Genomic DNA, 17,146 nt, shown 5'->3' with positions numbered 1-17,146 from the left:
ATAATGCCAGATCTAGCCTTCTTTGGGGTTTTCTGTATATGTGTATGCTCTGAAGTGGGAAGGGTGTAGCCCACTCTCTATTGCCCAAATAAACAGTAGACACTTGAGACAGCTTTCCTGGTAGTGACTGAGGTAACAGGGAGCCACTAATGGAGACTACGCAGCCTTCAGAATTAGGCTGAGCAGAAAGCTATAAGCACACCCCTTGGGCCAATGATAAGGTGCCTACCCCCTGGGTCACAGGTATTATTGTGCCTACTTTCCAAAAGAAGGCATTGAGGCTCAACGAGGTGCTGAGCAACTTGCCCAAGGTCACACAGACAGTAGGCGCTAAGGACCTGAACTCAGTCTGTTAGACAGCAAACCCATGCTCTGAATCACTTCTGTAACAAACTTATTAGCACAGAGCTTGACACCAGAAGGTGCTCAATTAAATAAAATACACTCTTATAGATGTGTGTGTATAATCTTCACTTTTTTTTTTCTCGGTCGCGCTGCACGTCTTGTGGGATCCCGGGCAGGGATTGAACCCCAGACCAGCAGTGAAAGCACGGAGTCCTAACCACTGGACTGCTGGGGAATTCCCAATCTTCATCTTCCTAAAATAAAGAGCACTTTGATTCTTCAACTGTCTTTTAGAAAGTTCTTTTTTTCTCTCTTTCTTTTTCTCTAATTCTTTTGTAGCCAAGCTCCATGTCATTTGTGGCTCCCTTCCCTCCTTATCCTTTCCTTTTAAAATCATCTGCAGCAGATATTTGTCTAGGCATAGCTCTCTCAGGGGCCCACAGAGATCGTCTTCCTATTGTCATCCTTATTTCTTCCACCAGGAGTACCTTTCCCTTTCTACCTTCTCTTCCAGATGAAGAGTAGGCATGACTTATAGAAGTGATCACTATAGGGATAAACTCTTTGCTAATCAGAAGCCCACTAAGCTCCCCACAGGGATGGCTCTTGTCTCTTTTTTCTCCCTAGTCTATCTTTAACAACTAGCGCAGTGCCTAATATAATAGGTGCTCAATAAATATCTCTTGAATGAATATAAAACATAACAGGGTGACCCCACAGAACCACCCGGTTTCTTCCTTTGGCTGAAAAGACCACAAGCAAAAGACCTGAAGCATCTACACGGTACTATAAAAATGCTCAGTAATAAAATATGTGCTAAACGTCTGTATATTCCAAAGCAAGACACTCAAACAGAGAGATTGGGAGGGATCACAGAAAGACAGAAAGGGAAGGAAAAAGGGAACTCACATTTTGTGAGGGCTCAATATATTGTGTGTACTGTACAAAGTGCTTTTCATGCATTACCTCATTTAGTTTTAACAATAGTTTTGTGAAGTAGGCACTAACCCTACTTTATAGATGTGAAAACTGAGCCCTGAAAGATTTACTTTCTTCCCAAGGCCACAAACCTACTGAGGGTCAGAGGGATTCTGTCCAGGCCTGTTTGACTTCAAAGCCCTTGTGCTTTCTACCAAACCATAAGGTGCAGCTCTATAGGTTCTTCCCTTCCAAAATAGTGTTTTAAGTAAGTTTTAGCACTCTTGTGAATCACATTAAGTTTTTTTTTCCAAATAAAGTCCACATTTCGTCAGCACTCTTTTCTCTAAAACTGATTATCTATGTGACAGATTCCTTCGGCTTTTTCTTTTAAGCAGAATTTTTGCTTAACAAGTCATTCTAATGACTGGTCACCCCTGGAAACATTCATGAATTTCCAATAGATGCTATTCTCAGAGTCATTTTGCTCACATTTAATTATATTGTGGGCAAACCCATAGTTGCCCTTACAATGACTTCTTAAAAATGTTCATTTTTATGCTTTTAAATATAGCTAAAAATCTAAATTTTAAAATTGATCTATTTAAGCCTACAGCTGTAGTATACATACCATATTTTGTTTTTCTGCAACAGCAGAAGTGAGGAATGAGGTATATAAGTGCAGACTAAGACCAAAGAGAGAAAAGCGCTGACTTTTATATAAGAGAAAAACTTACTGAAAATTAGATGACTTGAAGCTCTGACTCTGACTACAAGGGGTAGGAATTCTCTCTTTTTTTTTTTTTTAATTTTTTGTGTGCATTGGGTCTTCATTGCTGTGCAAGGACTTTCTCTAGTTGTGGCGAGTGGGAGCTACTCTTCATTGCGGTGCACGGGCTTCTCATTGTGGTGGCTTCTCTTGTTGCGGAGCATGGGCTCTAGGTGTGCAGGCTTCAGTAGTTGTGTCACGCAGGCTCAGTAGTTGTGGCTCACGGGCTTAGTTGCTCCGCGGCATGTGGGATCTTCCCTGGCCAGGGATCGGCCCCATGTCCCCTGCATTGGCAGGCAGATTCTTAACCACTGTGCCAAGCTAATTCCCAGGGCAATTTTTCTTACATCTTTTCTCCCATTGACATGTCAGAAGAGAAGCTACTGAAAAAAGTTTTATGCCAAAAAACTCAGTGATGAATGTATTCTTAGAAAAAAGGCAGTCATCTTCTATGGCTGTGGTTCTCAAGTGTAGAGCCCATCAGAATCACCTGGAGGGAGTGTCAGACCACAGATTGTTGGGTCCTGATTCAGTGGGTCTGGAATGGGACTTGAGAATGTGCATTTCTCACAAGCTCCCAGGTGATGCTGTTGCTGCTGCTGGTGGTCTAGAAGCTGTATGCTCAGTGTGCTTTCTGGAGTTTAAGTGCCGAGGGGCTACTGATGCTCAGTCAGAAGGCTCCAGGGCAGTAGTTCTCAATCCTCACTAAATGTCAGAATCACATAATGAACTTCTTCAAAATACTGATGTCTGGGCTACACAGCTATAGTTTTTTTTTCTGTTTGTCTCTGGTGAGGCCCAGGCATTGAGAACACCTGGGTTTGCCTAAATTGATAAATATGAACATAATTTCATATTTTAAAATTAATTTTTAAATTTTGTCTTATTAAAAATAATCCTAGAAGAACAAAAGAGCAGACAGCAGGATTTCAGGTTAAATATGGTGGTTAAAAAACAGGCATTTACTAAGCTCGCTCCCCAAACCCCACTAAAACAATGGTAATGGGACAAAAAAAAAAAAAAAAAAAGAGAAAAGAAAAAAGAAAAAAGGCATTAACCCAGAAGGTCTAAGAGAATAGGATAGGAAAACACCACAATAAAAATGTTGATATTAGAAAACAGAAGAGTGATAACTGCCTTAGCTGACCAGAGGAGGCTGAATTCTACACCCATGAATCCTTTTAGGGAAACCTAAAAGGAGTTTGCTTCTTGCTGTGGAACCCCAGAAAGTCTCAGGAGCTGGAAGCACCAGGTGCCTTTGTGAATGGGGGAGAAAGGGGGGCTGAAACAAGATAACTGAGAAACAACTAGACCCTCAGATCCCTACCCTCACTCTATATCAGTGGTTATTAGAGTGTGGTCCAGGGACTCCTGGGATACCCAAGACCCTTTCAGGAGTCCATAAGATCAAAGCTATTTTCATAATAATACTATGACAATTATTTGCCATTTTCACTCTAATTTTCTCACAAGTGTACAGTTGGGTTTCCCAGTGTCTATATAACATGTGACAATGTCAGTGCTCTGACAACTAATGGAATGTATGCTTGTATATTCTTGTTTTCTAGACTTTTCTAAGGTATGATTTTTTGGGGTATAAATATGTATGTTTTCAAAGGTTAACTCAGTTTGTTCTCAATACTTCTACTGTGTTCTTACAAGCTATTTTTATTATACCTACTATGATCTGTATAACCTTAAAATCATCCAATAAGTTATTTTGAAATTCTAATGATTTTCTTATGCCTATATGAAAGTAAGAACATTTTGTTGCCTTATTTTGCAAGTAACATTTTAAAACTATTCTGAAGGCTTTTCTAAACTTAAAATCTAGAAAAGTCTTCAAAATAATTTTAAATTTAGAAAAGCATCTTATAGAGTAGCTTATCATACTGCATTGGCTAGAAAGGTACACAAGGTAGCTAAAAGAATGATAGAGGCTTCTACAGTTGACATTGCTGAATGTCTGCTGGATGAAAAGTCAGTAAAAGTTACTAAAAGATATCACCCCAGGACCATTTCCCAAAAATACATTAACTTGTTAAAGATTTAGCTGCAAACATGAAGACAAAGTTAATGTCTCAGGATATTAATATCTTGATAAATCTACAGACATAGGTTTTTTTTGTATCCATCCAACATAAACACCAACTAACCACTGATAAAGATCTTTTATGTGAATAGCAGTAAAATACACTTGGTGTATTGGTACTAAACACAAATGCTTGGCACTAAATACAAATGGTGATGAAATACATAAAGTGTTAAATAATTTATTTGACTCTCATGGTTTGTTTTGGAAAAACTATTTGACATTTGGACTGATGGTACCAAAGCAACAGTGGGCAAAAGAGCTTAACACAAATCAAGGCAGGAACGTCAAACTGTGCTGGTGGTCATGTCACATACTTGCAATAGAACAAAAATGTCAGTTTTACTTAATAATTCCCTTGATAAAGTAATAAAAATTATAAATTTTATTAAATTTTAACCCCTGAGTACACATTTTAAAAATATTCTACATGACTAAATGAGAAATATACATAAAAGACGTCACTTCCACAGCAAAGTACGATGATGGTTGTCTAGAGAATAAACACTTACATGATTGTTTGAGTTGCAAACTGAATTGGTCATTTTTTTCATGAGCAAAATTTTTACTTGAAAGAATGACCGACAGACAAATTATGGTTATTCAGACTTGGGTATTTGGAAGACATTTTTCTCAAAAATGAACAAAATAAGCCTGTCACTTCAAGGATAACAACTGATAGAACTTGTTGCTGATTATAAATTTTGAACTGTTAAGTGAAAATTAGAATTTTAGAATATTTGTATCTGCCACCATGAGGTTGTCAGCTTCCCAAAACTTAAAGACTTTTTCTGATTAGGTCAGGGGTGATATTAATAAATGTGCTTTTTTGATGTTTCATAATAAAATGTATCAACATTTGGAAGATCTGCATAACTCACAACTCAATAAAACAATATTTTCCAAATGATCAATGCATGATGTTAAAATCATGCATGGGTAAAAGATACATTCAAAATGCAAAACCAAAAAATTTAATGTATCAGAGTATGAAAAGTTCATAGATATGGCTTCATAGTCCATATTGCAACTAACCTTTAGGAAGCTATCACTTGTTGAATTTTGGTGTAGTATCTGAGAAGAATAGCCACAATAAACTGAAAAAGACTATTTAAATACTCTTCCCTTTTTAAGCTACATATCTCCGTGAGGGCAAATCGTCTTCATATTTTTAAACCAAAACAATATGTTGCCACAAAACATAGAAGATATGAGAATCCACATATCTTCAATTAAGCTAGGTATTAAAGAGATTTTCAAGAATATAAAATAATGCCACTCTTCTCACTAACCTTTTTTTGGAAAATATAGTTATTTTATAAAAATACATTATTTGTGGTAAAATGTAATGAATTTATTATTTTAAAATAAACGTTTTTAAAATTTCTGTTTTAATTCTAATACAGTAGGTATCTATAAATATGATCCAGTACCCTACATAGTTGAGAAACTGTCCTATTTCCAAGAGAGCAGAGCATTGGAGGTTGAGCTAGAGTCAGGGCCACCAAACATAGTTGAGGTGGGGGCAACCACACTGAAAACAACAGGATTAAGTGAAAGGCTACATACTAAACAATGAGATATCCAGCTCCTTTCTTAGATATGAGGATGCTAGCAGATTTATACTTCCAAGTTGGCAGAAGAGAGAATTCTTCTCTGGAAAAACTAAACTGCACATAAGAAAAGACCAACAGTATGGACAGTTAGGAATCCCCTAATGTAATAACCCAGGCAGATCACCCTACATAGACCCTCAACTAGTTGAGAAGAAATGTCTATGAGGAAAAAAACATCCAATCAGTTTTTCATGCCTCTCTCTTAAATAGGAATAGAGATCTAAGGATCATTTGACATTTGAGGAAAATCTTTAATATGAAAGACAAAAGAAAAGAAAGAAAGAAAGAAATGGGGGGAGGAGGGAAGAACATAGAGGGAAAAAAGTTTAATGAAGAAATCATAAGAAAAGTATTGGAGAAGAAAGAAAGGAAAGGAAAGGAAGGGAGGAAGGAAGAGGGAGGAAGGAAAAAGGAGGGAGAGAAAGAGGGAGGGAAGAGAAAATAAGAAGAGAAACAAAATAAACAAACACAACTAAAATTGATATCTTCAGAGAGAAAAATGATATTGCATCCAGAAACAAGAAAAGAAGCCATAAAAAGGAAGCTTTGAAAAATAGTTTTTGGAAATTAGAAATATGATAACAGAAATGAAAATTTCAACAGAAAACTTAGATGATTAAGGAGATTTAGCAGAAAACAGAAGAAAAAACAAGGGAGAGAAAAATATATAAAAATTAGACTACTGTTTGAGGAGTTCTGATATCTGACTAATGGAAGTTCCAGAGAGAGAGAGAGAGCACACAAAAGAAGGAGAAGAAAATCATCAAAGAAAAAAATTCAGAAAAATTTCCCTAAACTGAAGGGTATGAGTTTCAGATTGAGAGGGTCCACCACATACCTAGTAAACAGAATAAAAAGAGAGTCACACAAAGGATCACTGAGGACAAAAAGAAGATTTTAAAAGTACCAACAGAGAAAAAACAGGGCAAATAAAAGGAATGGAAATTTAAAAGGATCAGATTTCTCAATAGTTACAAGAAAAGCTAGAATAAAATGGAGCCAAAGCATCAAAATCCAAGGGAAATCTGTATGCATCCAAAATATAAATCAAATTCTAATACAAGGTCTCAACAAGTTTACCTCTCATTTATCTTTTCTCAGGAAATTCTTGGGAAAAAAAATGTTCCACCAAAATGAGGGAGTAAACTTCATAAAAAGGCATGGATCCAACAAATAAGAGAGCCAAAAGGAATCCCTAGGATGATGGCGAAGGGAGATCCCAGGGACAACAGCTGTGCAGGAAGCACGGAGATCAATTAGTCCAGATGGAACCAGAGGAGAGACTGCTCCAGGAGAACATCTCCAAGGACAAGATGAAACTGATGGCTACCTGGAGTGTTTGCACAAAGAGAGAGATCTACTCCTCTGGTACAGAATTTAGGCATGACTTAGGGAAAGACTAATAAGGAATTAAGCAAATGAAAAAGTTATTAACTGCAGGGAAAACAAAAAGCTGTGGAAGAAAGAAAATGGAATCATTGCACACACATTCTCTTCTGCAAGTCATATTTACATAGGAATAAACATATGAGCACTGAATTCTGATCTAACCAATACTTAAGATATAAAATATTGGAGGATGGGGAAATGTAAGTATGTTTCAGTGTGTGATGAGTTAGGGAGGTATGAGAGCTAAATTCTTATCTTCCATAGTAGGAAATTAATAGATAATATTTAAATTGGAAAAATATTTAAAATACCATCAGATTGTTATTTAGAAATATGGAAACAAATATAAGAAGTGGCTAATATTGTGATGATTGCTTCTGGGGAGGGGGAATTGGAGTTGGGAAGGGTGGAGCTGGGTATTGATGATTTCTATTATAAACAAAAATAAGGATGTAATAAGGATGCAATAAATACATCCTTATTACAGAAAAATTGGAAACTATAGAAAAGTAAAGATGCCCATAAAAACATGCCTATACTCCTTACATCTAAAGGTTAATACTATTAACCTATTAGTGACTTTTCTTTGAGTTTCTGTGCATTTTTATATTATTGAGGTATGAATTGTATATTTTATATTTTATTTGATTCACTTAAAAGCATTTTCTTATTTATTTTTCATAACTATTTTCACAACAATATATTATTTAATATTATATAATATATTTAGGTGTAACAATTTAGGCTTTTTTCCTGTATCTTATTATGAAAAATTTCAAACAGAAGCAGATGGAAAGAATTGTATAGTGAAAAAAATATATCCACCACCTAGGTTCTACCATTAACATTTTGCTACATTTGCTTCATCACACATTTATCAATCTATCTATCCCTCTGTCCATCCATTGATCCATTTTATGTTTTGAGGCATTTCAAATAAGTTGCAGACTTTAGTATACTTCATCCTAAACACTTCATCAATCATACTATTAACTAGAGTTCTTTAATAGAGTTCTCTAATATCTGTTATGGTTCTTTTTCTTAAGTAAATTTTACATATAATGATCTGCACAAAACTTAAATGTATCATTTGATGAATTTTGACAAAAGCATACATAATCCTGTGTAACCCAAATCCTTATCAAAGTGTAGAACATTACAATTACCCCAGAAAATTCCCTCTTGTGCCTTTCGCTCTCGATCCATGTCTCTACCCCCTACACCTACAGAGGCAATTTTCTAATGTTCACAATCTATTCCAGAACTTCATATAATTGGAAAAACACAAATATGCTGTTTTATATAAGGCTTTTTTTCCACTTAGCATAACGACTTTGAGATTCATTTATGTTGTGAAGTGTATCATTACTTTGTTTTTTGATCTTGCTGAGTATCATTCCTTTATACGACTATACAACAATTTGTTTAATCCATTCTCTTGCTGATGGACACCTGGGCTGTTTCTAGTTTTTACCTATCATTAATAAAACTGCTATGAACATTCTTATAAAAGTGTTTGTGTGGCATGTTTTTATTTCCTTTGGGTAAATACCTCGTGAGGGAATTGCTCTGTCATAGGATAGGTATATTTTATTTATATAAGAAATTGCCAGATATTCCAAAATGAACCAGATATACTATAATGATATCAAGAATTTTTAATGTGTCATTTTGATGTTATATTTTCAAGGAATTTGTCCATTTCAATTGTCAAATTTGTTGGCATAAAGTTGTTCATAATGTTCCCTTATTATACTTTAATATCTATGTGATCTATAGTGAGAATCTCTTTCTTATTCCTGATACTGGCAATTTCTGTTTTTTCTTTCCCATTCTCTCTTTCTCTCTCTCCCTCTATCTCTCAATCTCTCTCTCTAAGTTTTCAAATTTGTTCACCTATTCAAAGAAATACTTACGGCTTTGTAAATTTTCTTTACTGCTTGTCTATTCTATGTTTTATTGCTTTCTGCTTTTACCTTTGTAATTTTCTTTATTTTACTTGGTTTGAGTTTAGTTTGTTCTTTTTCTAGTTTCTTAAGATAGAAACTAAGGTCATTGATACCAATGTTTCTTCTTTTCTAATATAAGCATATTAGAATATAGATTTCCCTCTAAGCTCTGTTTTTGCTGAATTCCACAAATTTTGATAAAATATATCATCATACTCATTTCAAAATATTTCTTACTTTCCCTCATGATTTCTTCTTTGATCCATAGATTATTTCAAAGTGTGTTACTTAATTTCAAAATATTTAGGTATTTTATAGATATTTTTCTTACTGATATCTAACTTAATTTCTTTGTCATCAAAACAGACACATGAAAAGATGCTCAACATCGCTAATTATTAGAGAAATGCAAATTAAAACTACAATGACGTATTACCTCACACCGGTCAGAATGGCCATCATCAAAAAGTCTATAAACAATAAATGCTGGAGAGGGTGTGGAGAAAAGGGAACCCTCCTACACTGTTGGTGGGAATGTAAATTGGTGCAACCACTATGGAAAACAGTATGGAAGTTCCTTAAAACACTTAGAGCTACCATATGACCCAGCAATCCCACTCCTGGGTATATATCCAGAAAAGACGAACACTCTAATTTGAAAAGATACATGCACCCCAACGTTCATAGCAGCAACTATTTACAATAGCCAAGACATGGAAGCAACCTAAATGTCCATCAACAGATGAATGATAAAGCAGATGTGGTATATATATAGATACACAATGGACTATTACTCACGCATAAAAAGAATGAAATATTGTCATTTGCAGCAACATGGGTGGACCTAGAGATTATCATACTGAGTAAAGTAAGCCAGACAAAGACAAATATTATATGCTATCACTTATATGTGGAATCTAAAAAATAATACAAATGAATTTATTTACGAAACAGAAACAGTCTCACAGACATAGGAAACAAACTTATGGTTACCAAAGGGGAAAGGGGGAGGGATAAATTAGAAGTATGGGATTAACAGGTATACACCACTGTATATAAAATAGATAAGCAACAAAGATTTACTGTATAGCACAGGGAACTATATTCAACATCTTGTAGTAACCTGTAATGGAAAATAATCTGAAAATATATATATATATAACTGAATCACTTTGCTGTACACCTGAAACTAACACAATATTGCAAATCAACTATATTTCAATTAAAAAATTCTGTATGATTTCAATCATTTCAAATTTATTGAGACTTGTTTTATAGCTGAGCATATATGATCTATCTTGATGAATGTTCCATGGGCACTGGAAAAGAATGTATGTTCACTCAGCCTACAACTGTCAACTAGGTCAAGCTGATTGATAGTGTTATTCAAATCTTCTATATCCTTTCTGTTTTTAATCTAGTTGTCCTATTAATTACTGAAAGAGACACTTTTAAATCTCCAACTACGAAAGTAGATTTATCTATTTTTCCACCTTTTGTTCTTTTAGTTTTTTCTTTGGGTATGTTTTCTTTGGGTATTTCGAATCTCTGTTATTATGTATTGTTTCTAGAGTTTTCTATTGCTGCTCTAAAAAATTATCACAAACAGTGGCTTAAAACAATTCAAATTTATTATCTTATAGTTCTGTATGTTAGAAATTAACATGGATCTCACTGGGTTAAAATCAAAGTATTAGGAGGGCTGTATTCCTTCTGGAAGTGCTAGAGAGGAATCCATGTCCTTGAAGTTTCCAGCTTCTAGAGGCTGCCCTTATTCCTTCACTCATGACCCCCTTCTTCCACCTTCAAATCCAACAATAGTGGGTCAAATCCTTCTCACATCACATCACTCTGACTTCCTCTTCTGTGGTTAAATCTTCCCATGCCTCCTCTTTTCTGACTCCCTCTTCCACTCTAACGGTTACGTTGGGTCCATCTGGATAATCCAGGATAACCTCCCTACTTTAGGTCAGCAACCTTAATTCTATCCGCAACCTTAATTCTAGGAATACAATTTCACAGTCTTCTTAGAGTAAATATTGTATTACTTCACATTAAAAAAACTTGGATCAGTATAACTCCATTTACAGCCTCTTCCCTTCATCATCCTTTGTGGTATTATTGCCATATATTTTTACAACTCTATATGTTATAAACCCCATAATACGATGTTATATTTTTGTATTAGAGTCAGGTTTTTTAAAAGAAATTAAGAGAAAAAAATATATTTATCTATAAATTTACACTTTCCAAAGCATTTCATTACTTTCTGAGATCCAACTTTCCTTCTGATGTTACTTCTGTCTGAAGAACTTCCTTTAGTATTTCTTGTAGCACAGGTCTGCCGGCTTTCACTTAACAAAAACACCTTTATTTCTCTTTCATTTTAAAAGAATATTTTTCTAGACAGAGAATTCTGGTTTGACTTTTTCTTCTTTAGCACTTTAAAGATGCAGTTCCATTGTCTTCTGTTCTCCATTTTTTCTGATGTCAAGTTAGCCATCATTTGTGTCTTTGCTCTCTATGTAAAGTGTCATTTGTATCTGAATGCTTTGAAGATTTTTCTCCATCCTTTTGTTCTCAACAGTTTAAATATTATGTCCAGGTATGATTTTCCTTGTATTTATCCTTCTTAGGGCTTGCCTAGCTTCTTGGTTCAATAAGTTAATGTTTTTCACCAAATTTGAGAGAAGTTCAGCTTTGGTTTCTTTTTTTAAAAAAATATTTATTTATTAATGTATTAATTAATTAATTAATTAATTTTGGCTGTGCCAGGTCTTAGTTGTGGCATGTGGGATCTTTAGTTGCGGCATGTGGTCTCCTTAGCTGCAGCATATGGACATCTTAGTTGCGGCATGCAGACTCTTAGTTGCAGCATGCAAACTCTTTGTTGTGGCATGCATGCGGGATCTAGTTCCCCAACCAGTAATCGAACCTGGGTCCCCTGCATTGGGAGCGCAGAGCCTTAGCCATTGGACCACCAGGGAAGTCCCCAGCTTTGGTTTCTTAAAAAAAGTTTTCTGCCTCATTCTCTCTCTCTTGTCCTCTGGATTCTAATTGCACAGATGTTACTTAATATTGGCAATGAGGTTGCTGAAACTTTGACAATTTTCTTCCCAATATTTTTTCTCTGTTCTTTAATTGTATAATTTCAAATGATCTGTATGCAAGTTCACTAACCCTTTCTTCTGTACTTTCCAATCTCTTAGTAAGCCCATCCAGTGAGTCTTTCATTTCAGTTATTTATTTAGTTATTTATTTTGGTTGCACCACATGGCTTGTGGGATCTTAGTTCCCCAACCAGAGATCGAACCTGTGCCCCTTGCATTGGAAGCATGGAGTCCTAACCACTGGACCACCAGGGAATTCCCATCATTTCAGTTTTCTATTTTTTCTTTAATAATTTCATTTGGTTCTGTCTTTTATATATATATATATATATATATATATATATATATATATAGTTTCCATGTCACTGCTGATATTTCCCTATGTATTCACTCAATATGGACATTTTCCCTTAACTATTTGAATATATGTGCAATAGCTTCTTTTAAATCCTTGTCAGCTAATCCTATTATCTGGGTCATCTCAGGGTTTCAAGTTATAGATCATTCTCTTGGCCATAGGCCACATTTTTCTGTTTCTCTGCATGTCTAGTAATTTTTAAATTGCATACTGGAAAGTGTGGTTGATATGTTGTAGAGACAGAAGAGTGTTGGTTTGGGATCTAGCAGGCAGTTGGATGAACGTCTGGTCATCTTGTTCTTGTGGCAGCTGCAGTTCAGACTTCATTAGGATGAGTCTGTTGTGGTTACACATTAGACTTAAGGCAAATCCTTAGTCCTGGGACACAGACTTTACTCCTGAGGCATGTCTTTTAGTTTTCACTGGAAAGCACAAGGTGTTTATCAAGCCCCTCAATTTGTGAGATTCAAATTCCAATCTCTGTCCCTCATGTGACAGACAGCAGCTGAAATTTCTGTTCAAATTTTTCAGGCTTCCAGCTGTTGTTTTCTGCCAGGCTCCTTGAAGTCTCCCTTAAATATGCACAGTTCAGGAATCAGGCAAAGATTTGAAAGGAAGTTTATATGCATATTTGGTGTTTTGCCCCATAGCTCCATCCTTCTGAGATTTCCACCTTCTGACTTTTTTTTCTGACACCTCAAATCAATATGACCATGTATTTCTTTTGAGTTTAAAGCCACCTCATACTGTATGGATTCTTAAGTAACCACAGATCTCACCAGTGCCATTCACTTCTTTCAGGAATTGAATAACTTCCTCTAGCTTTTGCTGCCTTTTGATCACTCTTGTGTGTGTGTGTGTGTGTGTGTGTGTGTGTGTGTGTGTATTTAATTATTGTCCAGATTTATCACTGATATCTGATACAAGCTATTCCACCATTCCTGTAATTGGAATTTCATCTCACTAACTCTTTCTGGGTTTTCTGCATGGGTTGGTGGGCAGGACCAATCATCAAGTTGTGTATCTTGGTCCTGAAAATCCAAGAGCATGAAAGTCCAAATCAAAATAGTCTAACTATATAGATTTATTTATTTATGACTTCAGACTCAGAGTTCTGGCTGTTCAAGCTCCAAGCTCAATATCCTAGTATTGAATTGATTCTTTTGGCTAGATGTATTCCGACAAATTCTAGTCTCCTTTTTTTTTCCTGACAGTGATTCTTGATTTCCTTTACATTATTAATAAATTTTCACCTCAGCATTTCTCAGGGTTAGAGAAACATGGCATTTGGCTTTAATTTTCGCTGAGTCCTCCTGGCCAAGATTTCTTGGAATTGTTCCATGACTATTCCAAGTCTGGCCTGAACATTAAGGCTGTAAGGAATAAGTGCTAGCACCCAGGTGCTACTTGTTGTCCCCAAATGAGTGCTGATCCTGCAGCCAAAAGAAACACAACCCCATGCCTGCTGTGGGCGTATTTTTAGAGTAGTTACAAACACATGATATTTATCTTGAGAGATGGCCAATATTTTTTTAAATAGCTAATAAACAAACTGTATTTACAAAAATGTATTTCTCCTTTATAAAAAAAAATACTGTGCTCACTTCACTGCATTTGTACTATGGAGAGTACTTGAGTAGGGGAAAAACACTTTCTCTGATCCCTCCCTGTCAGCCATGATAATTGAGCAATGCTTATATTCTTACCCACTAATTTTTGTACATTGATCTCATTACTTCTCTTTATAAACACTATAAATTCTCCGGTCTTTTGTCTTCATGCTACATTATCCAGATAGCTTTTGGTGAGGACACTGAAGAGGATTTGAATTCTACCAGTAGAATGTAATATTTCCAGTATAGGATCATTGTCTTGTTACCAAAGCAGTAACAGTTAAGAGAAGCCCATGGAGTGAGACAGACCCAACTTCAAGTCCAAAATCTGCCACTTTCTGTATAATCTTTGGATTTTATACACCTTCCTCTAAGTTGTAGAAAAATATAGATAAAAACAGTCCTGACCTCATTTGGTTGTTCTGAGGATCAGATATGGTAAGACACATAAAGGTTCCTGCCACATTGTTATTATTATCATTGTCATTATTTTCCCCCCCAGTAAATGACCAATTAACAGTTGCCTAAATAAGCACTTGTTGAACTGAATAAGTGCTATTCTGGTAAAAGAGAAAACACACAAATTACAAAAACAAGTATAAAATATAGTAATTGTAAGTTATGGTAAGTGCTATGGAAAAACGAGCTAAGAAAGAGAATTAAATAGGGGGTCTACTTTAGATAGGATCATCAGGGAAGGCCTCTTGAAGGAGGTGACATGTAAGCTGAATCTTAAGAGATGAGAAGGAGTAAGCTACACAAAATATGAAGATAACAGCATTCCAGGCAGAGGGAATGACACATACAAAGTTCTTGAGGCAGACATGCATGTGAACCCTCTACAAACTGAAAGTCCTCACCAGTGTGTTGGGACAGAATGAGTAAGGGCAGGGGGGCATCAGACGAGAGCGGACGCCAAACACAAAGAGCCTTATAGGCCAGAGTAGAGAGTCTGGCTTGTGGTCTACATGCAAAGGGAAGGCACTGAGGGGTTTTAAGCAAGGGAATGACAAGATCCTCAGACCCACTCAATCCATGACTCACAATGACAAACTGAAGGAGGATAAGAATTTCTGGAAATATTTGGAACTTGTTGTTTATAGAAACTAAGAGTATAAATGCAGAATAAAATATTTTTCATTATGATTAAAGTTATTGATTGCCAACAACTAATTTTGGAGTTAGTTTTAACTTTTTTCTTGGAGCACGAAAGACAGTTTATTAAATTTCAGTTATAACTTCATGACAACTACTTATCTTTCATTTCACAGCATCTGATAATAAGTAAGAGCAAAAATGGTGAATACCTACTGTTGCCAGGTAACTGCATCCACTGTGTTTCCTGCCACCTTCATGAATCTGTAGGAAACAGAAAGAACAAAGATATTGCAACTTAAAGTAAACCATATCCCCAGGGTTAAAATAAAATAAGCTGAGACAGAAATCAGGCCAATCCTTGGGCAACTATGCTTTCTGAGAGGGCCCACAGCCATGGCCTATCCATAGGTATTGGAAGTTAAAAGGTACAGAAGGTGAAAGTAATCACACTTTCAGCTCTCCACACATCCTTTATCATCTGGAAATCAAGACCCCAAGACAGCATTATACCTACGTCTGTCTTTCCAATCCCATGCCTGATGGCTCCCACATCGCCTTCCCTGTGATCAAAACTTATCTGTCACATTTCCTATTCTCTAAGGATTCTGAGATCTACTAGGAGACAAACGATAACATTTTCCAAGGATGACAACACAACATATGCCTTTGAAAAACCTCAGGCCTCTCCTTCTATAGAGAGCATGGGAAAACCCAATTTATTTATATAAGTATATAAGTATGAAGCACTAACAAATATGCCCTAGTGATGGGCTGCCACACCTGTCTAAGTGTAGAAACCTGAGCACCACATAGAGAAATTTAACCATTTCTGGAGCAGCTAAATAGAGGACTGAGTGTCTCGACCAGGATGCTCAGCTCAAAACGGAAACCAGACTTGTTTCCCTGCAAAGCACTCAGCAAAGTCTTGCTAGCAATTTGCCACCCTCCTGTGCCCCTTGGGGTTCCACCAGAAACATAGTGACAGGAGAAAGCATCCAAGGCCACACAGATTCCATAGGGTATCATAAACTGCAAGTCTGTGAATAACTCAATTATCTACCTGCCTCCTTTTAGCCATCCACATGTTCTGAGGCCATGTGCCGTCATGGCTCGTGTTACTATTTGAGAGAGTTACCACTCAGACACAGGAAATCAAAAGGAACATCTCAGTTCTTTCAGATCTTACTTTCAATTCTCTTTCCTGAGACCCTGGAAGGGAACTTCTCCTCAGACAGAAACGATCTTCCATCAGTACTTCATAAACAAAGAATTTGTCCACTGAGAAGGGAGAAGGACGGTATTTTGTCAAGAATGCCCTACCCCTGCCCTACTCCAGCCTAACCTTGCCAGGAGGACACATGGGCAAAGGGCGTGCTTGCGCTGCCCAGACAGAGGCTCTGTTTTGCCCTGATGGTGGAAGAGGAGTGAGTCTCTGCGGGACTGGGTGAGAGAAGGAGAAGGGATACCAGGACTACTGTTTAGTAGCAGAGTGATGTTCATAAAAGAAGATGAAGAGGACGGAGAGTAGGGAGACAATGAGGAGGGGAAGGAGAAGGGGGAGGGAGAGGGGAAGGAGAAGGGGGGGGAGAGGGGAAGGGGAAAGAACAGGAGGGGGAGGCAGCTTGGCTCTTGCCTGTATGGTTTTGCCTCTTTTTGTCTAGTACCACTCAGCAGTCCAGGAGCAAGAACGTGGGAAATAGAGCATAGGGTTGACTGAGGAATGAAAGTGGTTTGCTGAGCAGGACCAAAACATAAATGGGGATTGGAGGGAATATAACATTTACTGAATACCTATTTAGTACCAGGTATTCACATGTATTTCCTTCAAATAATTCTCAAAATTGCTTTGCTTGGTGAGGTGGATATTATTAATCACATTATGCAGGTTA

General features: G+C 36.5%; 1 protein-coding gene across 7 annotated transcripts in view; it reads right to left on the bottom strand.

Annotated features, from left to right (window-relative positions):
* HPSE2 (heparanase 2 (inactive)) overlaps window positions 1-17,146 on the bottom strand; it is a gene marked incomplete at its 5' end in the record, with an annotated part of 626,538 nt that overhangs the window by 229,346 nt on the left and 380,046 nt on the right. For all 7 annotated transcript variants that reach the window (XM_082425203.1, XM_082425208.1, XM_082425205.1 and 4 more), the window contains one exon: window positions 15,471-15,518. In XM_082425203.1, coding sequence (XP_082281329.1) covers window positions 15,471-15,518 — 48 coding nt within the window. The remainder of the gene's footprint in view (window positions 1-15,470; window positions 15,519-17,146) is intronic.

Source organism: Balaenoptera physalus (genome assembly GCF_965194825.1).
Source record: "Balaenoptera physalus genome assembly, chromosome: 14".
In the NCBI taxonomy this organism is placed as follows: Eukaryota; Metazoa; Chordata; class Mammalia; order Artiodactyla; family Balaenopteridae; genus Balaenoptera; species Balaenoptera physalus.
This window is presented reverse-complemented; position numbering and strand designations above follow the sequence as displayed.